This window comes from Triticum aestivum, chromosome 2B (assembly GCF_018294505.1).
Source record: "Triticum aestivum cultivar Chinese Spring chromosome 2B, IWGSC CS RefSeq v2.1, whole genome shotgun sequence".
NCBI lineage: Eukaryota > Viridiplantae > Streptophyta > Magnoliopsida > Poales > Poaceae > Triticum > Triticum aestivum.
In genome coordinates this window covers 736,563,104-736,586,293 of record NC_057798.1, presented here as the reverse complement: position 1 = coordinate 736,586,293, position 23,190 = coordinate 736,563,104, and the positions used below count along the sequence as shown (strand labels likewise).

The 23,190-nt window shown below is 44.1% G+C and overlaps 1 protein-coding gene and 1 long non-coding RNA gene across 12 annotated transcripts; both read left to right on the top strand.

The window, feature by feature from the left end:
• Window positions 1–3,513: 3,513 nt before the first annotated feature.
• LOC123047043 (anthocyanidin 5,3-O-glucosyltransferase) lies at window positions 3,514–5,268 on the top strand. Its single transcript, XM_044470539.1, has one exon. It carries the CDS (start codon window positions 3,587–3,589, stop codon window positions 5,009–5,011), a length of 1,425 nt encoding a protein of 474 aa, XP_044326474.1. The 5' UTR covers window positions 3,514–3,586; the 3' UTR covers window positions 5,012–5,268.
• An 884-nt stretch (window positions 5,269–6,152) lies between these two features.
• LOC123047042 (uncharacterized) lies at window positions 6,153–12,285 on the top strand. 11 transcript variants are annotated; one of them, XR_006422741.1, is made up of 9 exons: window positions 6,153–6,744; window positions 6,880–6,906; window positions 7,092–7,164; window positions 7,860–7,958; window positions 8,032–8,238; window positions 8,351–8,421; window positions 8,523–8,613; window positions 9,309–9,430; window positions 10,426–11,321. It is a non-coding gene; the product is annotated as an uncharacterized lncRNA (long non-coding RNA). The 11 variants fall into 11 exon arrangements; XR_006422738.1 differs by having other exon boundaries at window positions 7,085–7,164; XR_006422735.1 differs by adding an exon at window positions 12,105–12,285 and having other exon boundaries at window positions 7,085–8,238; window positions 10,426–10,544.
• The last annotated feature ends 10,905 nt before the right edge of the window (window positions 12,286–23,190 follow it).

The following is a 23,190-nucleotide window of genomic DNA, read 5'->3' as shown; positions in this document are numbered from 1 at the left end:
GCTAGCGCTGTGCGTCGTCCGCCGCCCCCCCCCCCCCCCCCCCCGCGGGTTACAGAGCTCGTGGCTCTCGTGTCTCCCACCGGCTCCCGGCATGGAACCGTGTGCGCCACCAGGGTTGCAACTCCCATCTATGATGGTCTCAACTCTGATTGAGTAGCGACACGGCAATCCAACTTGTAGCAACGTCGGGCGACGTTTCCAACATTGTCTCGTCGAGGTTGAAGCATTTTGTTGCAAAAGTTAGTGTCAGTCCTGCCATGTTCAATCGAGAGTGTTCCAGTAGGCCAGAAGAATCCGTTTGGGAGTACCTCGTTTCTCGATACCAATTAATTAAGTGGCCCCAATTTTTAGTGGCATTGTATAACCAATTCAAAGCACCATGCCAAGTTTTTTGGGATTTCAATAAGTTTTGCATTTTCTGGAGTTTTTTCGGTTAAAAAAGGGTGATAAATAATGGTCAAACGTGTCGCAACTTGCATACGGTGTCAATACTCATTCAAACCAGGCATGGATGCCTACAATTGGCCCGTCCACCTTCTTACAAAAGATGGGCTCATTTCAAGGATGTCTAAAGAATAGATCATGTTTAACGAAGGGTGTTCAGGTAGGCAGAAGTGTCTGTTTCAAAGCACGTTGTTTTTTGACATCCCTCAAATAGCCCCAAAAAAATTTCACCAACTTCTACCTCCAACTCAAGGCATCATGCCAAGTTGTTTGGATCTTTGATAACTTTGGCATTTTCAAGAGTTTTCCTAGAGAAAAATGGCCGATAAATGCTCGGACGTGTCACAACGTGCAAACGGTATCGGAAGTCGTTCATATGTTCTTCTCGGGCTGTTACAAGAGGTTGGGGTCATTTACCGATATCGAAAAAACACCAGTTGAGAGTAGTGGGCAAGACTAGACCAGACGGGTACATCCGTGAGCATGTGGTTTTTCCTAATTTGAATGCTTCTGTTATTTACAATTTCCGTCATTATCAATCAACATCAACACTTTCTTATGTCCTAACCATTTTTTTGAAATTTCTCCACAATTTTGGAATTTCAAATTGTGTATGAAAATTTTACAAACTACATCACTTTTTTGATTTTTTAACAAATTCCCAACAACTGATAAAATTTTTGAATACAAATTGCAAACCATGTAATTCTTAAAAGTTTATCAACTTTAAAAGAAACGCTTATGCCTTGGCCCAACTAGGCGACAACATCGCTCCGTTGATAGGGATGGGCATAAAAACCGACGAATCAAAGACCGAAGGAAATTGAACACAAGAAATTGGAACAGACTACCCTGGTAAAAAATGGAAAGATGCACGTTTATTGTAAGGTGGAAGGTTGTTGACAGCAGCTGATGTGTCAGATTGCTCGGAAACTGAACACTTATGTTGCTCCATGCTGATGTGGATAGTGTGCATTTTCAGAGAATTTATAGTAGTGGAGATCAAATTCTTAAGAATGTAAGATTTGGCACTACCTCCACAAAATGGTGGGAACCGGTGCCAAAAGCTATTTTAGCATTTGGCAGTAACAATTTGGTATACATTGTCGATGCCCTTAATGGAATGGAACTCCTAAGCTCATTAAATATATTCCTGCGAGATGTAAATTTCAATAATAATAATAGTATTTCATAGCTCGTAGAAATATCCAAAATTCTAGAAAAAAAGAATATTTCTTTGGCATTATATCAAAGAAATCATAAATGTTCTTTTACCAAAAAACATTTTGCTTTGAATTTCACTTCTAATTACTAGAGTTCAAGGCACAAATTTTTATACCATCCCAGATTATCGAATTTTGGAAATTTCATCTCAAGTTCGAACCTAGCTCGAGAGAATATTGAAATTGGTTACACGGGATAAAGTTCAAAAATTACATCGCATATATCCTCTCTAGAGTTAAGAACATCCTAATTTAGAATATGCACAAATGCAATGCCTCTTATGAGATGGATCACCCACAATTAAAACTTAAAGTGTTAATGTAGATTATGTATATGTTAACAGTGATAGGTTGATGGGAATTAAAAGTGTCTCTAGATTGCACTGCATTTGGAAAGAAACCCTTGAAAATAAACAAGTCAGACAAAACCACGTATTCGGTCACTAAGTCACTATACAATCTCATGAATGCAGTGAATCATGTTAAATCTGGTTTGACTATACATTTGTTGGGCTTAGATAGTATATAGAATGAAAGGCAAAATATTATATTTATCGATTCGTTACACCAAGCTTATAATACACTTGCTTTTTTAGCTGTGATGAAAATAGCCATGTTCCATGAAAAATTACACTCACATCATGACTTGGCTATTTACGTATGCATTTTGTTCTGTCCCTTTTATCATTTGGAATAATGTTATTGTTCATGCCCATGGCCACGTTGCTTTTGAGGTATACCTTTGAACTATCTATTCTTTTTAGTATGTGTTTGACATTGTAGTGATTTATGATAACCATGTCTTCCCAAACAACTTTTCATTATTTTTACCACTTTGTGTGAACCAAACTTTTACCAATATGGTTAACTAACTCCCAGTAGCCGAGTGGGAGGGATAAGAAATGCAATCTAGTTCCCCGCCCATTTCCCCGGTGCCGCCGACGAGTCCCTTCCCTTCGAAAACTGCTCCGGTGGTGAGTGGGTGGGGGAATCACGATCTAAGCTTCGGGTGCACATATAGGGCTAGGTTCTTCCATGGAGCGGTTGAGATGGGGAAGATGGAGCCCCATCCGAACAATAGTGCTCGTTCTTGGTCCCCTTCACAGCGAGGCCTCTAAGTGGGGACGCCAGTAAGCTGCAGGTTTTGTTACCTCTCGGATCCGTTGATCCGGTGAGTCATGGTGTGGTTGTTTTAGTGGAGGCCGCGACCATGTCGTGGATCTTTTGTCCCCCGTCTTTGTCTCTGACACAATGTTGAGTGATTCGTCCATATAGTGGAGGTTATGGGCAATGGCGGAGCTTGGGCCAAATTCCTGGAGGGCGATGGACTGGAGGGGTGGGGGGGACGTTTTTGGCCGATTTCCACTGATTATATATGACTTTTGGTAAGCGATACTTAAAGAAAATCTGTGGCCTTGGGGCGGTGGCCCGAGATGGCCCTCACAGTGCCTCGCCACTAGCTGTGGGGTTTGTTTAGGAGTGGCTTTCTTTGTGATGGATGTGGCCAGCGTGGTCTAATGGCGTCGGCGGCGTCCGTTCTTTGACATTGGATTCTTCATTGGGTTGCTAGTCCTCTCGGGCCAAAGGTGTTGAATTCTCATTCGTCCGAGAAAAGGTTTTTTCAATCTTGCTAAATCTCGGTCGACTGAGACGTCGTTTAGTTGTTGTTATATTCATGAGATCTTACACTGAGATCTGTGTAAATTTTTCTTTTTAGTTTTTATCTTTTTCTGTTTGAAATAATCAGTTCTAATCAGCTGATTAATGGGCCATAATCTGCCAATACAAAGCCCGCTCGCTCAAAACAAAACTGCTAGAAAATCCACAAGATTTGCCTCAGGAAAAGAAAAAAAAAAAGGAAAACCCACTCTCTAGTCTCACTCTCACGCCCTTGACCGCATCGTCGTCGGCAGTCGCCAATGGAGGCCAATCCCCATCCGGCGGTGGTGCTGCACGCCTGCTTGGGCGTGGGCCACCTTATCCCCATGGTGGAGCTCGCCAAGCTCTTCCTTCGCCGGGGCATCCCCGTCGTCATCGCCGTCCCGACCCCTCCGGCCTCCACCGCCGATATCTTCGCCTCCTCAGGCCCCGCCGTCGCCAGCGTGGCCGCCGCCAACCGCACCATCTCCTTCCACCACCTCCCGGCGCCGGAATACCCCAACCCGGACCCGGACCCCTACCTGCAGATGGTCGACGCGCTCCGCCTCACCGTGCCGTCCCTCCTCGCCTTCCTCCGCTCCCTCCCCTCCGTCGCCGCCCTTGTCCTCGACACCTTCTGCGTCGACGCCCTCGATGCCGCTGCCGAACTCGACGTCCCGGCGTACCTCTACTACACCTCCTCCGCCGCCGACCTCGCGGCGTTCCTCCACCTCCCCCACTACCTCGCCACGACGGACGGTGGCGACTTCAAGGACATGGGCAAGGGTCTCCTCCGCTTCCCCGGCGTCCCGCCGATCCCTGCCTCGGACATGCCCCAGATCGTGCAGGAGCGCGCGAGCCGGACTTGCGCCGTGCGGATAGGGCAATACGGGCGCAAACCGGAGGCCCGGGGCTTGCTGATCAACACCTACGAGTGGCTGGGGGCGAGGGCCGTGACGGCGCTCAGGGACGGGGTGTGTGTCCCTGGCCGCCCGACCCCGCCGGTGTACTGCATCGGGCCACTGATCGTGAATGGCGAGGCGGCTGCACAAGCGCAGGGCGCGTGCTTGTCGTGGCTGGACGCGCAGCCGGAGCGGAGCGTGGTGTTCCTCTGCTTTGGCAGCTTGGGCGCGATGTCGGCGGGGCAGCTCGAGGAGATAGCGCGCGGGCTCGAGAACTCCGGCCACCGCTTCCTGTGGGTCGTGCGGAGCCCGCCCGAGGACCCGGCCAAATACTTCCTGCCGCGCCCAGAGCCAGACCTGAATGCGCTCCTCCCCGATGGGTTCTTGGATAGGACGCAAGGGAGGGGGGTGGTTGTGAAGATGTGGGCGCCGCAGGTGGAGGTGCTGCGGCACGCCGCGACCGGCGCGTTCGTGACGCACTGCGGGTGGAACTCCGTCTTGGAGGCGGCGTCGGCCGGGGTGCCGATGCTGTGCTGGGCGCAGTACGCGGAGCAGAGGGCGAACAAGGTGTTCGTGGTGGACGAGATGAAGCTCGGGGTGGTGATGGAAGGGTACGACGAGGAGCTTGTCAAGGCAGAGGAGGTGGAGAAGAAGGTGAGGCTGGTGATGGAGTCGGACGAAGGGGAAAAGCTCCGGGGAAGGCTGGCATCGGCCAAGGAGAAGGCGGCGGAGGCGCTGGCGGACGGCGGGCCGTCGCGGTTGGCGTTCGCGGAGTTCTTGAAGGATTTGAAGCTCCAGAAGTGATCAAACAGAGATTGTAGCTGGAGCTTATTGCGAATTTAGAATGGGTGATTCTGGAGGTTTGCATCGATTCCCTCTCGGGATAGTAGTTATGCTATGCATATTTGTTTGGCTGCTTCAGAAATTATATCCAAATTACATCCTTGATTGTAATGATGTGGCATGGCTTAGCTGTGCTTCTGAATTTCAAAACTGCAAGCGTTCCTCCGCTATGATCTACCACAAAAACAGAGGAAACAATACGTTGCTTTCGTTGAGAACTGACAGACACTAAATTTGGTTGCTCACTGGCACAACATGCTCAACACGTGATGTGACCGAGTTGTAGCAGTAGGATAGATGTACAATTTGCTTTACTTCTTATTCTTTGATTTTTGGTTTTTGTGTTCTTTTCTGATTTTGTTTGTTGGCTGCAACAAGTCTAGCGTCATTTGGATGTTCTCTTCTAATGCAGAATAGTGGAAATTCAGCATTCTTAAGAAAAATGGAAACAATTTTTTTGAAGGTTCATTGTAACTGACTCTTAGTCCAAATGAATCATATAGTTTGGTGAATAGCGCAATTTAGCAACTCAAAGAGGCATATGATTAACCTTGTGAGTTAATTTAAAGATACGAGGGTTAGCCTACTAGATCAAGGACAAGGTGAAAACAAGGTTTTAGTGTGCTTTTGTATTTTAAATCAACAAAATATAAAAACAAGGCAAAGAATCGAGAAATAAGGGACCCAGTGCTTCCCGGGCGACCTCAGAGTTCAGTCGAATCCGGCCGTTCATTGCGTCGGCTTGATGGAGTTCCGGCCGTTCGATCTCGCTTCTGGACGATCTGGGCCGCCGGATTGAATCCCAGTACTGTTTCAATGAATAGTTACTGCCCTTCCCCGGTTCTCTATCACTTCGTGGAGTCGTGCTGGTCTCGCTGACCTGTGGGGTAGCTCGCGTGTGGGTCCCGTTTGTCGGTGACAGGGTCTGGCGAAGAGTCCCGTGCGGCTCGTCCCGACGAATCCAGCGGGTAAATATCTTGCCGCCGCCAATAATTACCATGACCCGCCGAGGGCATTTTCGGTCTTTCATGATTTGCCCGGTGCGTGGTGGACGCCGGTTGGCCCGTGCCTCGATGAGGTGGGGGAGGGTGGCTGTCTTGCCCCGTCGTGCTCCCATTCGCCCCCTTCTCTCTGCACTTCCTCTCCTCTCGCCGCCGCCGCCCCGTCCTCCTCGATTTGCCGCCACGTTCTTCAGGTGGCTTTCCTCTCGCTTACCGTCGATGCTGCCGCAGCCGCCTCTCTCGCTACTGCTGCCAAGACGAGGCCGCCGTCGAGCTTGCTCCTCGTCATCCCTGGGAGGGCGTCGACGAGCTCGGTGAGCGCCAAGCCGTCATCCTCGCGTCGACCTGCCCCTCCCGGTGTGCTTGGCAGCCTGAGGACTTGAGCGTGGCGTCCACGTTGGACCGCTGTGGGCTCAAGCGGCCCTTCCCGCCGCCGTCGCTGGCAAGCACATCCGCGCGCTCATGGGGCGGCGGCACGGCTCCGTCAAGCCCAATGAGGCATCCATCCTCGAGGGCGGCGAGCCGGAGCTGGGCCTGGACAAGGGATTCAGTTTCTCCAAGCACTTCTTCGCCAAGTACGAGCTCGGCGAGGAGGCCAGCTGCGGTCACTTTGGATACACCTGCGCCGCCAAGGCCAAGAAGGGCGAGCACAAGGGCCAGGGCGTCGCCGTCAAGGTCATTCCCAAGGCCAAGGTCCGATACTCCTCTCGCCATTGTCATGCCCTCTCGTTCTCTACTTGCTTGCTGCCATTCAGTCTCTTGCTGTTTATGTTCGGTTGCATACTCTGCATTTTAACACTTCTTTTTCTACCCGTGATTGGGTATCAGGCATATCCGTCTGAATGATGATGTCATGTGAGTAGCGTTGATCCCTTGGCGTTTAAAAACTAGTTTATGTTGCCATCGTCATCCAGCACACACACATGCTTGCGTCCTCATCTACGAACCGTGCTCCACTCTGGAAGTTTTACTCTCCCTAATATTAGCCACACTGATTTTACTATCCCTGAGCTTATTTTTGTGAATTTGTCAGATTGCAGTTTGGATCGAAAGGTGCTCGATGATTCGCTTCATAGGACCACTGCTGCTCGGATTGATTTCGTTGTTACACAGGTGTTTTGCTAATCGCGTTTGTCAAGATTGTTCTTTGCACTGACTTTCATATGCAAGAAGCATACAATGCTAATATGGAATATTATGCTTTCAAGTTTCATGGTACTTCCCATTTCTTCTTCTCAACACAACTTTGCTAATCCGAGAAAAAATCACGAAGCCTTGGTTCCCATATTATTTTCTGTTTCGTGTGTGTTTATTGTATGATTGATTATATCCATTTCTAATAGGGATAATATGTTGATGCTAGAGGTTAAACTCTAAAATCTGACAAGGGCACTGTGTTCAGGATGTGGTTGAGAGAATAGTAGTTGGCGTGAATTTAGAGCATTTATGTTTTAACAAGCAAAGGGGACGAGTGCAAGAAATTTGAGCCACTGATCTCATTATGTATGCATTACATATATGCTTGTTTTCATTATTGTAAGAAGCACATCAATTGACATGCTTTCAGAACTTAAATTGCGAAAAAAATCCTGGCTAGCTGTTTGAAGCAATTGTTGTTAAGTTCAAATACGTGGATTTTCCTTTTATTTTAAGAAGCATTTACCCTTTCTACTTGACTGTATATATGTGCTCTCACAATGTTTGCAAATGCATATGGTGTCGAGTGTACAGCCATACACGCGAGTCATTTCACCATTTTGCATCACTCTGATATTGATATCGTTTGTCTTGAATATATCGCCATATAGTATTCAGAGATGATCGAGCAGGTTGACCGTGGTGTAAAACATACTCACCCTGACATGCATTTCTTCTGTGGAAACACTTCTTTTGCAAAATCCAATCAGGTAAATCTCCAGTATATAAGTGTAGATAGTGTTCAACTAGGATACATGACTGATCATTTGTGATTGTGACCAGGATTCTCTGAGAAATATATTAATTATCTTCGCCAAGCTGAATACTGGGATAAAGTCATTTGTGTCTACCACTTCCATATTTTCTTGAGGAGATTATGTTGATATATTTAGGGTAGTCATTCCAGGTTGGGGTTGGAGGGCGGTAAAAGGAGCATGTTATCATAGCATTGGCGGTGGCTCATCTTGGGTTACTCCGTCGTCCTATAAGGTTGTTGCCGCTGCAGAGTTCTTGACTGTGTTACTTGGTTCTTGATACTTGGATGGGTAGGTGGTGGAAATACTGGATACTGATTCTTGATGTTGTTGGTTCCTGTATGTAGGTCGCCGACAGACTATCAGATCTCTAGGAGGTGGTGCTGGGTGGTGATGTCACTTAGTTGGAAACTTGCTGGTAGCATTTATTAATTTTTATTTGTGCTGCAATTTGAGTTAGTTTGCTGCTTGGATATCATACCATACTAGATCTAACATTCATGTATATGATTTCTTCAGGGTCGTATTCTGAATAATAGTGCAAGGTACCTTGAGTAAATGATCTGCAAATCAGTGCATCTGGAACGCTAGGATGTGTGGGGACAAAAAGGTACGCCAACAAGCTCAGAATATGTCATATATTACGAATGTACATGGTTGCCTTGTTTGGATAATTCATATGTAGTTGTTCCATCTAATTTGTTGTTAAGTTCTCGATCATGGATCAGTTGCGAACTAACATCAGTACTCATTCATGTCCTCCAGACCTTCGCTGTCATTTGTGCATTTCCTACCATAAAGTCATGTAGATAGGTGCTGGATGATGTAAGTCTCACATCTTGTGGCATATTTGTTATGCTAGAGCACATAGTGGTGTCATCATTGAATTATTTGATCTGTTAGATTCTTCTTTTGTTCTTGCATTATTACTTTTGAAAATTTGCACAGATGCCATTGCATAGGCCTGTTGGCAAAGAAATCAAAGGATAGGAATACCACAGTATCATCCTATTTTCCTATTTGATCATTGTTATTGCACCTATTACAATGCATATGTTTTACACTGCATTGCATATATTAGAAGGTGTAGTCTGTACCTTTTTCTTCAGTATTTTCAACATGCGTGCAACCTTTGAAGTTTACATATTTATTGCCCTCCAGTAATTCTTTTAACTCAATGGAAGTGTTTGTTCTCGCTGATGCCTACCCTTGGTGGGATATTATTCTCATGTAAACATATAATATTTGCATATGGTTATGCGGACCTTCATAGGAAGGCTCTCATATCCCCATTTGTGGTTTCAGCTTTACGAGGCTTGTCAGCAATGATTGATGAGATAATTGGTTCAGCTACTTTCGTAAGAGGCGACGGGAATCATAAATACCACAATGGCTATGAAGATTCAACATATAGAAAGATGGAAGAGGTTTCGAATCTCTCTCTCTCTCTCCCTTCCACTTTCTTTTGATTTAATCCCCAGTTTTATTTATCTATGCCTACATGGTGTGCGGCTGCAAGGAAAGATTATTCTTTGTAATATTAGTGCTCCATTGCCTACTCAGTAGTGTTTTTTTCTTCTGAAATTTAGCTGCAATCATGGATCACTTACCTGTACACTATGTTACATCTCACAGTTATCCGACTTGCTTATGCAATATATCTATATCTATATTTGGACAGCCAAAACATGAGAAGGTGGGGCCGGTTTCATTCTGTACCCCTGATATTATGCACAATCATATATGTATGTTTCTCCCGTGGCCACGGCCAGGGGTGAGGAGATATCAAATAGGATAGCCCCGACGTGCACGGGCTATAGATCGTAGACCTGATAATATAAAATTTTGCAAATCGTGCTTGCAGTTACTGGCGGAGCTACCTTAGGGCAAAAGCATACCATGGCCCACCCAGCCTAGGAGCATTTCCTCTGTTCTACTAGATTGGGATGTAAAACGCCAGCCTAGAGATAATTTTCTTCAGCTTAGCTTGCCTGGCCCGCCCTGATGTTTGTTTCAAGCTCCGCCACTACTTGCAGTGGACTTTAGAGCTAGATGGTCCCGCATCCACGCTGATCTATTAAAATAGCAAGTATCAATTGAGCGACTGTTTATGTTCTGAATGATGCAAATGTTTACCACCACATTTGTTAGGTTCATGCGAGCACTAAAATAATTTTGATGATCTCGAAGAATTTCTGAGCAGTTATTTCATCGGTATTCATTTATTAGTTTGTTTAGGTCTGTGTGTGTGGCAAGTAATTTTATATGTCTCCCTCAAGTTGCGAGCAATCTAATTTATCGAGCTTTGTTGTAATAAATAGTTTGTGTTGTAGCTAATTTCGAATCGTGTTCTGCCTCCTGAACTTTTATCTTTTTTCCTCTGACTTGGGAAGCTAACATGGATGCTCTCTTTCCTTGGCAGCTCAGCTGAGAGTGAGCAACAGGCAGAGCTGGATGCACATGGGAGATTGAAAAGAAGTTTGGTTGCAGGATGCATTACTAACTGTTCCGCGTAGACGATCAGACTCTTCAAAATATAGCGTAAGGAAAGGTTGATGTTTGCCAAGTTTCCTCTACCACTCTTCTTATGCATGATTCCTTATTAAGATTCACAAAGGTGGCTAGCCCAGTAAATGAATCTACTTCTGGGCTGATTCATGTTGTCAGAATCACACAGAGGTCATGACTGATTGTGCACCAGAATCTTGAGTGTGATTCACGTAGTTTGGTGTTTTTATTATGATTAAGGCTCAGGTCTTTTGCCTGGAAGTATTATTATATTGATTGAATTAACTTAATATTAGTTCTTCATGATTATTTTTGTTGGTCCATCTATTTTATTGTTATATAGAAGACAACAAAATGTTTGTACTTAGGATGTGCATATGTGATTTGTTTAAGTTACTATGTGTCAAGTGAGTAGTACTTACTTAGGGAGCTAGCCCAATGCTATGTAAAAAGGAGATTTATGAGAATTCAATATTGAAAGATTTGACATATTTTGTCTTTCATGTTTCTCTATATCTGCTACAATGCCTGGATTGCCAGATGTTGGTCTCAGCTCCGATGGAGAAATGACAGATCAAGGGCATTTAATCACTAAAGTAGTATCGATACCAATGATTGGTGATGCTGATAATGGTTATGGAAACTGTATCAATGTCAAGTTGATAGCGAAATGATTTATCAATGTTGGTTTTGCTAAAATTATTCTTGAAGATTAACTATTCATTTGAAGTAATAATAACCTACCTTAGTTTATTTTTGTTCTACTTGAAATTCAGCAATAAAGGGATTATGTTATATCTTCTGTATCAACATGGTATTAGTGGGCTCTAGGTTATTTTGTAAAATATGTATATGTGGCACGCGTCTGGTTTGACATACTTACTAGGTTAAGATTACTCTTGAGGGGCGCTATTAGATGCATGGACCGCTTGGAAGGACATCCGGAAAAAAGTGTGCGCTATTAGATGTTGCATCTCCTAATTCATAACTGCTACTACGCCTATCAAGGTGATTGTTAGAGTTGTGTCGAATATAGTGTACAAGGTAGGTTACAGTTGGACTTGTAGTTGTATTGTGTTTAGATAGGATATGGAGTCGTGTCTTACTAGGACACTTGTATCCTAGGCCCCTCATATATAGCGGGGCTAGACACACGATGTAACCTATGCCAACATAATAGCACAGACGTGCAAGGGGGAGCCGGCGGCGTGTGCCGCGCCCGGTTGACCGGTGTGCGGTATTGTGACGGTGTCACGGGGAGAAGCGCCCGTAGTCAGGCCCCGGGGATGTAGCCATATCGGTGAACCACATTAACAAATCTCGGTGTCGTGCCTCATGTGATTGCTTGGTCCTCGGATGATCGACGGTATGCCTCAGATTTATTCTAACAGTGATTTCGTCTTACTGTACATAAACTGCACTTTCTTTTGGATGCGTTGTGTCATCATTTCTATTGCTCTACATTATGCCTGAGACTTTAATTATCTATGCATAGTTGTGGTTCGGCCTATGTTTGATTATGCTCCATATATGTTCTTGTATTTTGTGATGAAGCTGCATATATGTTTATTTATTTATTTTGTGCATTGATAGGACGAGGGCCTAGGTCGCAGAATATTAAATCCACGGCCAGCTATCAACAAGGGTTGTGTATTTTGTTTTCGTCGACAATGCTGAATATGCATTAGAGTGGCACTGATGCTATAGTTCATAGAGACGATTTGATCACTTTCTTAAGCTGTTGCATGCTGTCATATGCACTACTATGCTTATGATATTTGCTACTAAACGAATCATGAAATATACTTTTTATGTTCATATATTGTTTGGTGGCTTCTTAATTTGTGCATGCAAACAAACTTTGCTTCAGAGTGACTCTTCATTATGTTGGGGAACATAGTAATTTCAAAAATTTCCTACGCACACGCAAGATCATGGTGATGCATAGCAACGAGAGGGGAGAGTGTTGTCTACGTACCCTCGTAGACCGAAAGCGGAAGCATTAGAACAACGCGGTTGATGTAGTCGTACGTCTTCACGGCCCGACCGATCAAGCACCGAAACTACGACACCTCCGAGTTCTAGCACACGTTCAGCTCGATGACGATCCCCGGACTCCGATCCAGCAGAATGTCGAAGAAGAGTTCCGTCAGCACGACGCCGTGGTGACGATCTTGATGTTCTACCGTCATAGGGCTTCGCCTAAGCACCGCTACGATATTATCGAGGTGGACTATGGTGGAGGGGGGCACCGCACACGGCTAAGAGATCCAAGGGATCAATTGTTGTTGTGTCTATGGGGTGTCCCCCTGCCCCCGTATATAAAGGAGGGAAGGGGGGAGGCGGCCGGCCTAGGGAGGAGGCGCGCCAAGGGGAGTCCTACTCCCACCGGGAGTATGACTCCCTCCTTCCTTGTTGGAGTAGGAGAAGGGGAAAGAGGGGGAGAGGAAGAAGGAAAAGGGGGCTGCGCCCCTTGTCCAATTCGGACCAGAGGGGGGGGGGGGCGCAGGCCTCCTTCCTTTTTGGCCTCTCTCCTCTATTCCCGTATGGCCCAATAAGGCCCATATACTCCCCGACGAATTCCCGTAACTCTCCGGTACTCCGAAAAATACCCGAATCACTCGGAACCTTTCCGAACTCCGAATATAGTCGTCCAATATATCGATCTTTACGTCTCGACCATTTTGAGACTCCTCGTCATGTCCCTAATCTCATCCGGGACACCGAACTCCTTCGGTACATCAAAACTCATAAACTCATAATATAACTGTCATCGAAACCTTAAGCGTGCGGACCCTACGGGTTCGAGAATAATGTAGACATGACCGAAACACGTTTTCGGTCAATAACCAATGGCGGAACCTGGATGCTCATATTGGCTCCCACATATTCTATGAAGATCTTTATCAGTCAAACCGCATAACAACATACGTTGTGCCCTTTGTCATCGGTATGTTACTTCCCCGAGATTTGATCGTCGGTATCCAATACCTAGTTCAATCTCGTTACCGGCAAGTCTCTTTACTCGTTCCGTAATAGGTCATCTCGCAACTAACTCATTAGTCACATTGCTTGCAAGGCTTATAATGATGTGCATTACCGAGAGGGCCCAGAGATACCTCTCCGACAATCGGAGTGACAAATCCTAATCTCGAAATACGCCAACCCAACATGTACCTTCGGAGACACCTGTAGAGCTCCTTTATAATCACCCAGTTACGTTGTGACGTTTGGTAGCACACAAAGTGTTCCTCCGGTAAACAGGAGTTGCATAATCTCATAGTCATAGAAACATGTATAAGTCATGAAGAAAGCAATAGCAACATACTAAACGATCAAGTGCTAAGCTAACGGAATGAGTCAAGTCAATCACATCATTCTCCCAATGATGTGATCCCGTTAATCAAATGACAACTCTTTTGTCCATGGCTAGGAAACATAACCATCTTTAATAAACGAGCTAGTCAAGTAGAGGCATACTAGTGACACTATGTTTGTTTATGTATTCACACATGTATTATGTTTCCGGTTAATACAATTCTAGCATGAATAATAAACATTTATCATGATATAAGGAAATTAATAATAACTTTATTATTGCCTCTAGGGCATATTTCCTTCAGTCTCCCACTTGCACTAGAGTCAATAATCTAGTTAACATCATCATGTGATTTAACACCAATATTCATATCTGTATATGATTAACACCCATAGTTCACATCGTCATGTGACCAACACCCAAAGGGTTTACTAGAGTCAACAATCTAGTTTACATTGCTATGTGATTAACACCCAAAGATTACTAAGGTATGATCATGTTTTGCTCGTGAGAGAAGTTTAGTCAATGGGTCTGTCAGCCGTATGTATTTTGCAAATATTCTATGTCTACAATGCTCTGCACGGAGCTACTCTAGCTAATTGCTCCCACTTTCAATATGTATCTAGATTGTGACTTAGAGTCATCTGGATCAATGTAAAAGTTTGCACCGATGTAACTTTTATGACGAGCTCTTTTATCACCTCCATAATCGAGAAACATCTCCTTAGTCCTCACTAAGGATATTCTTGACCACTGTCCAGTGATCTACTATTAGATCACTATTGTACTCCCTTGCCAAACCAGGGCAGAGTATACAATAGGTCTGGTCCATAGCATGGCATACTTTTATAGAACCTATGACTGAATGCATAGGGAATGACTTTCATTCTCTTTCTATTTTTTGCCGTGGTCGGGATTTGAGTCTTACTCAATTTCATACCTTTGCAACACAAGCAAGAACTCTTTCTTTGACTGTTCTATTTTGAACTACTTCAAAATCTTGTCAAGGTATGTACTTATTGAAAATCTTATTAAGCGTCTTGATCTATCTCAATAGATCTTGATGCTCAATATGTAAGCAGCTTCACTGAGGTCTTTCTTTGAAAAACTCCTTTCAAACACTCCTTTATGCTTTCCAAAAAATTCTACATCATTTCTGATCAACAATATGTTACTCACATATATTTAGAAAGGCGGTAGTGCTCCCACTCACTTTACTATAAATACAGGCTTCACCGCAAGTCTGTATAAAACTATATGCTTTGATCAACTCATCAAAGCGTATATTCCAATAGTTACCTTTGGGTATTCTATGAAGACGCACTTCTCCGATTTGGGTTCGAGCTTATCAGGTTGAAAACCTTTTTCATATAAGCATCGCAACTCCAAACTTTAAGAAACGATAGCTTAGGTTTATTGCTAAACCATAGTTCATACGGTGTCATCTCAACGAATTTAGATGGTGCCCTATTAAACGTGAATGCAGCTGTCTCTAATGCATAGCCCCAAAACGATAGTGGTAAATCGGTAAAATACATCATAGATCACACCAAATCCAATAACGTGCAGTTATGACGTTCGGACACACCATAACGTTGTGGTGTTCCAGGTGGTGTGAACTGTGAAACTATTCCACATTGTTTTATATGAAGGCCAAACTCGTAACTCAAATATTCTCCTCCACGATCAGATCGTAGAAACTTTATTTTCTTGTTATGATGATTCTCCACTTCACTCTGAAATCCTTTGAACCTTTCAACTATTTCAGACTTATGTTTCATCAAGTAGATATACCCATATCTGCTCAAATCATCTGTGAAGGTTAGAAAATAACGATACTCGCCACGAGCATCAACACTCATTGGATCGCATACATCGGTATGTATTATTTCCAATAAGTCAGTAGCTCGTTCCATTGTTCCGAAGAACGGAGTTTTAGTTATCTTGCCCAAAAGGCACGGTTCGCAAGCATCAAATGATTCATAATCAAGTGATTCCAAAAACACATCGGCATGGAGTTTCTTCATGCGCTTTACACCGATATGACTCAAATGGCAGTGCCACAAATAAGTTGCACTATCATTATCAACTTTGCATCTTTCGGCATCAATATTATGATTATGTGTATCACTATGATCGAGATCCAACAAACTATTTTCATTGGGTGTATGACCATTGAAGGTTTTATTCATGTAAACAGAACAACAATTATTCTCTGACTTTAAATGAATAATCGTATTGCAATAAACATGATCAAATCATATTCATGCTCTACGCAAATGCCAAATAACATTTATTTAGGTTTAACACTAATCCCGAAAGTATAGGGAGTGTGCGATGATGATCACATCAATCTTGGAACTACTTCCAACACTCATCGTCACTTCCCCTTCAACTAGTCTTTGTTTATTCTGTAACTCCTGTTTCGAGTCACTAACCTTAGCAACCGAACAAGTATCAAATACTCAGGGACTACTATAAACACTAGTAAGGCACACATCAATAACCTGTATATCAAATATACCCTTGTTCACTTTGCCATCCTTCTTATCCACCAAATACTCGGGGCATTTCCGCTTCCAGTGACCATTTCCTTTGCAGTAGAAGCACTTAGTTTCAGGCTTTGGTCCAGCTTTGGGCTTCTTCGCAGGAGTGACAACTTGCTTGCCATTCTGCTTGAAGTTCACTTTCTTTCCCTTCGCCCTTTTCTTGAAACTAGTGATCTTGTCAATCATCAACACTTGATGCTCTTTTCTTGATTTCTACCTTCGTCGATTTCAGCATCACGAATAGCTCAGGAATCATTTTAGTCATCCCTTGCCTTGTAGTTCATCACGAAGTTCCAGTAACTTGGTGATGGTGACTAGAGAACTCTGCCAATCACTATCTTATCTGGAAGATTAACTCCCACTTGATTCAAGCGATTGTCATTACTCAGACAATCTAAGCACTTGCTCACTAGTTGAGCAATTCTCCTCCATCATTTTAGCTATAGAACTTGTTGGAGACTTTATATCTCTAAACTCGGGTATTTGCTTGAAATATTAACTTCAACTCCTGGAACATCTCATATGGTCCATGACGTTCAAAACGTCTTTGAAGTCCCGATTCTAAGCCGTTAAGCATGGTGCACTAAACTATCAAGTAGTCATCATATTGAGCTAGCCTAACATTCATAACGTCTGCATCTGCTCCTGCAATAGGTCTGTCACCTAGCGGTGCATTAAGGACATAATTCTTCTGTGCAGCAATGAGGATAAACCTCAGATCACGGATCCAATCCGCATCATTGCTACTAACATCTTTCAACACAATTTTCTCTAGGAACATATCAAAATAAACATATGAAAGCAACAACGCAAGCTATTGATCTACAACATAATTTGCAAAATACTACCAGGACTAAGTTCATGATAAATTTAAGTTCAATTAATCATATTACTTAAGAACTCCCACTTAGACAGACATCTCTCTAGTCATCTAAGTGATCACATGATCCAAATCAACTAAACCATGTCTGATCATCACATGAGATGGAGTAGTTTTCAATGGTGAACATCACTATATTGATCATATTTACTATATGATTCACGCTCGACCTTTCGGTCTCCGTGTTCCGAGGCCATATCTGTATATGCTAGGCTCGTCAAGTTTAACCTAAGTATTCCGCGTGTGCAACTGTTTTGCACCCATTGTATTTGAACGTAGAGCCTATCACACCTGATCATCACGTGGTGTCTCAGCACGAAGAACTTTCGCAACGGTGCATACTCAGGGAGAACACTTCTTGATAATTTAGTGAGAGATCATCTTAAAATGCTACCGTCAATCAAAGCAAGATAAGATGCATAAAGGATAAACATCACATGCAAGCAATATAAGTGATATGATATGGCCATCATCATCTTGTGCTTGTGATCTCCATCTCCGAAGCACCGTCGTGATCACCATCGTCACCGGCGCGTCACCTTGATCTCCATCGTAGCATCGTTGTCGTTACGCCATCTATTGCTTCTACGACTATCGCTACTGCTTAGTGATAAAGTAAAGCAATTACAGGGCGTTTGCATTTCATACAATAAAGCGACAACCATATGGCTCCTGCCAGTTGCCGATAACTTCGGTTACAAAACATGATCATCTCATACAATAAAATATAGCATCACGTCTTGACCATATCACATCACAACATGCCCTGCAAAAACAAGTTAGACGTCCTCTACTTTGTTGTTGCAAATTTTACGTGGCTGCTACGGGCTGAGCAAGAACCGTTCTTACCTACGCATCAAAACCACAACGATAGTTCGTCAAGTTAGTGCTATTTTAACCTCCGCAAGGACCGGGCGTAGCCACACTTGGTTCAACTAAAGTTGGAGAAACAGACACCCGCTAGTCACCTGTGTGCAAAGCACGGCGGTAAAACCAGTCTCGCATAAGCGTACGCGTAATGTCGGTCCGGGCCGCTTCATCCAACAATACCGCTGAACCAAAGTATGACATGCTGGCAAGCAGTATGACTTGTATCGCCCACAACTCACTTGTGTTCTACTCGTGCATATAACATCAATGGATAAGACCTAGGCTCTGATACCACTGTTGGGGAACGTAGTAATTTCAAAAAATTCCTACGCACACGCAAGATCATGGTGATGCATAGCAACGAGAGGGGAGAGTGTTGTCTACGTACCCTCGTAGATCGAAAGCGGAAGCGTTAGAACAACGCGGTTGATGTAGTCGTACGTCTTCACGGCCCGACCGATCAAGCACCGAAACTACGATACCTCCGAGTTCTAGCACACGTTCAGCTCGATGATGATCCCCGGACTCCGATCCAGCAGAATGTCGGAGAAGAGTTCCGTCAGCATGACGCCGTGGTGACGATCTTGATGTTCTACCGTCGCAGGGCTTCGCCTAAGCACTGCTACGATATTATCGAGGTGGACTATGGTGGAGGGGGGCACCGCACACGGCTAAGAGATCCAAGGGATCAATTGTTGTTGTGTCTATGGGGTGCCCCCTGCCCCCGTATATAAAGGAGGGAGGGGGAAGGCGGCCGGCCTAGGGAGGAGGCGCGCCAAGGGGAGTCCTACTCCCACCGAAAGTAGGACTCCCTCCTTCCTTGTTGGAGTAGGAGAAGGGGAAAGAGGGGGAGAGGAAGAAGGAAAAGGGGGCTGCGCCCCTTGTCCAATTCGGACCAGAGGGGGGGGGGGCGCAGGCCTCCTTCCTTTTGGCCTCTCTCCTCTATTCCCGTATGGCCCAATAAGGCCCATATACTCCCCGGCGAATTCTCGTAACTCTCCGGTACTCCGAAAAATACCCGAATCACTCGAAACCTTTCTGAACTCCGAATATAGTCGTCCAATATATCGATCTTTACGTCTCGACCATCTCGGGACTCCTCGTCATGTCCTCGATCTCATCCGGGACACCGAACTCCTTCGGTACAGGAAAACTCATAAACTCATAATATAACTGTCATCGAAACCTTAAGCGTGCGGACCCTACGGGTTCGAGAATAATGTAGACATGAACGAAACACGTTTCCGGTCAATAACCAATAGTGGAACCTAGATGCTCATATTGGCTCCCACATATTCTACGAAGATCTTTATCGGTCAAACCGCATAACAACATACGTTGTTCCCTTTGTCATCGGTATGTTCCTTGCCCGAGATTTGATCGTTGGTATCCAATACCTAGTTCAATCTCGTTACCGGCAAGTCTCTTTACTTGTTCCGTAATACGTCATCTCGCAACTAACTCATTAGTCACATTGCTTGCAAGGCTTATAGTGATGTGCATTATCGAGAGGGCCCATAGATACCTCTCCGACAATCGGATTGACAAATCCTAATCTCGAAATACGCCAACCCAATATGTACCTTCGGAGACACCTGTAGAGCTCCTCTATAATCACCCAGTTACGTTGTGACGTTTGGTAGCACACAAAGTGTTCCTCCGGTAAACGGGAGTTGCATAATCTCATAGTCATAGGAACATGTATAAGTCATGAAGAAAACAATAGCAACATGCTAAACGATCAAGTGCTAAGCTAACGGAATGAGTCAAGTCAATCACATCATTTTCCCAATGATGTGATCCCATTAATCAAATGACAATTCTTTTGTCCATGGCTAGGAAACATAACCATCTTTGATAAACGAGCTAGTCAAGTAGAGGCATACTAGTGACACTATGTTTGTCTATGTATTCACACATGTATTATGTTTCCGGTTAATACAATTCTAGCGTGAATAATAAACATTTATCATTATATAAGGAAATAAATAATAACTTTATTATTGCCTCTATGGCATATTTCCTTCACATTAGACTCTTGTTTTATTCATGATTGATGGAATAATGCATGCAAAGATAAGTTTCCTTGGATTTGGTTGCTCTGCTGACAAGAATATGCATTTCTCTGTATACCACCTTACCTCTCCTATGATGCTTTCTACGTTGTGGATTCCCTATATAAATAAGGGCCATTGCTTACTTGGACCTTTTTTTTTGATTAGCTTATTGTTAAAGTTCCAAGATATTAGGGTTGATGCTTGAGTACAGAAATCATTGTATTCCATAAATCTCACAGTTTTTTTTGTATCAGGTGTGTGAGGCGGTCCCTATGAAGTACATCGACAAGGCAGATGAATTATGCCACTTATCAGTATGCTTAGTGATTATGGCTCCGTAGTTGGCTCTCCTTTATTATGTTCCTGTTCTTATTACCTCCTTTTATGTGTTCTCGCTTTTGATATCGAACTTCATGTCGAATGGCTATTTTTTGTGGTCGTATGCAACACACCGAGCTTGATCCTGGCTTATCATCTGATGTTGGTCTTGAGCACACACCGAGCTTGATCCTGCCTTATCATCTGATGTTGATCTTGAGCTCCATTATTGTGTTTTACTTCTATGACAATCGAATGTTTTTTTTCTTTATTATTATCCTGTATAAGTGCAAATGCTATACCTGGGTTCCTACTAACATAGTTTTACATGCTCCGGCAAAATGCTGGGACCAGCACCCTCGCGCGAAGGCGCGATCCCGATCTAGTAGCTTATGATAGGGTGTGGAGTATATTTTGTTTCCTTCAGTTGAATATAATAAATCGTACATGGTCATGTTTCGCACATTATTCAATCGAATCATATGGTGTGGTCTTATGGAAGCCTACTAGATGAAGAAAGAGAGCAGCTGATTGCAAAAGCATGGCAAAACAGTAGGTTGCTACTGATTCATTAACCATGGATAAAAGAGGCCCTCTTGAACATTCAGCTGACAAGAATGGGGCTTGTGAAGCTCGTTCTGCAAGGCAAGAGGCTGAGCAGACACTTCTTATGGAATCACAACTCTTCTTCAATGTCGAAGGTCACAATCTGGTTGTATGATCATCTATGGACATTGTCGAGAAAATCCTGACACCTTCCATTCCCACGTGTATTTAAGACCGAAACATGTGAGCATCCTGTTCAGGCGGGAAGGAGAGTCGCTTGACGATGGATCACTAGTAGAAGGAAGATGGTATATATGGGTGGCAATGTTTCTGTACTTCTTCCATTATAGACGGACGGTATATAGTACTGTAGTATGGAAAGGTAGGTGATCCGGAATGAGCCAAAATAAAGTAACCAAGCTACCCAATACGATTTTTTTGGTACGGCACAGAATCATGCCCATTCATGTAATCATCTATCGGGGGACACAACCACATCTAAGCATCGTAAAAAAGATTGTGCACGAAGTAGTTTCGTTTAGAAATTTGCCGTCTAAAATACATGAAACAATTAGAGCAGGAGAACTAGATGTTCGTTTAGATAATTATTCACTACACACGATTGGCCATACTAGTTGAGTCTAGTGTGTTTATGAGAAACGGTCATTTTAGTAGCCTGTGCAAAAAGAAATAAGTTTAATCGCAAAAGAATTTGGACAGATGATCTTTTAGCCTAACGAAATAAGTTTAGTGCTATTGACTAGAATTTCCTTTTGGGGAACTAGATTTTTTTTCAAGATGCAAGTTTTTCAAGGGAAGTGTATAAGCACTACCCATGTATCGAACATGTATTAGTATTTGTTAATTTGGTTTTCTAAGTGGGAGCCATTCCTCACATTGTCTTCCGGTGCACCGCCTCCCGAATAAGAATTCGCCCCTACTAGAGACTACATGATGCATAGTCTTTTCCTCTGTAATTTATTGTCTATAGTAAGTACTCTTGGTTGAGCCAAAACAATGCTACAATGATTTATCTCCATTGATTTTTCACTTATGTATTGTCCACTGACTACAAAAGTATGCAAATCAAAAGGACGGTCTCAATAGAGTAATTCAAATAGTTGAATCTCTTTGCCAACACAAAGTAAGTGCATTACTACACACAATTGTTACACGCCGAAGGCTTTTCTATTGGAGGTTGCAACATATTTTGATTCAACTTATATTGCAACTCTCCATATGATCTACAACATATTTTTGTCACACATGGTTACTTCGGCCCATCGAACCTAAAAAGTCGCTTGTTACATGAGCACATTGATTGCCTCCTCTGCGTATTGACAATATTTTTAAAAACTTAAGACATTTGTAGCCTTCTAAACCATTGTCATGATCACTCATAAGTGTATATCATCATTGCATCAATGTATTTCTCAAGAAAACATGGAACACAATCCAAGAAAGAAAGAATGTTCACATATGTCAAAAAATAAGAGATTTAAAACGGAACAAGGTAAGGCTAGCAATAAATAGACGTGCAACAACCATAATGACAAAAAAAAATGAATAGTATACACTAAAATGGCTGGTGTTGACAGGGTAGCCGAGGAGGGAACATCCATGGCTCCCGCGACCACGTGCCCGCGGCTGTTGGCACCACGTTGATCTCACTCCTCCGACCATCATTTCAGCCGCAGAGACCAGATCCAGGCTGCTCTTCGCGTCCTCTCTCAGTTGCACTCCCTCTGCCCTTCAGGCTCTCGAGGTGCTGCTCATGGCTCTCGCGTCCGCGTTGTCATCTCCGACTCTGTTGGAAGCCTCAGATGCTGCCGCCGTGCTGGCCGCGGCTGCTCTTGCCTCCCGCATGGCCGCCCCGACAGCTGGCGGCCGTCTGTCCCGTGCTGGACTCCCGCCAAGGCTAGATGTGGCAGCACCTTCGATGGCGCAGTCGGGCATGCGCTTCCTGCCTCGCCCTAGCCTCCTCCGACCGGCGTCGCCGCGTTTTCCCCCTGGACGCAGCGCGTGCTGCTCCAGATCATGCTCCTGGCCTGGTGGTTGGAGGGCTTGGATCCCCTGCCTCCGTTGACTCTGCTCCTGGAAGCAGCACGCTGTCAGCCTCGACTTCTACCATGGGCGCGTC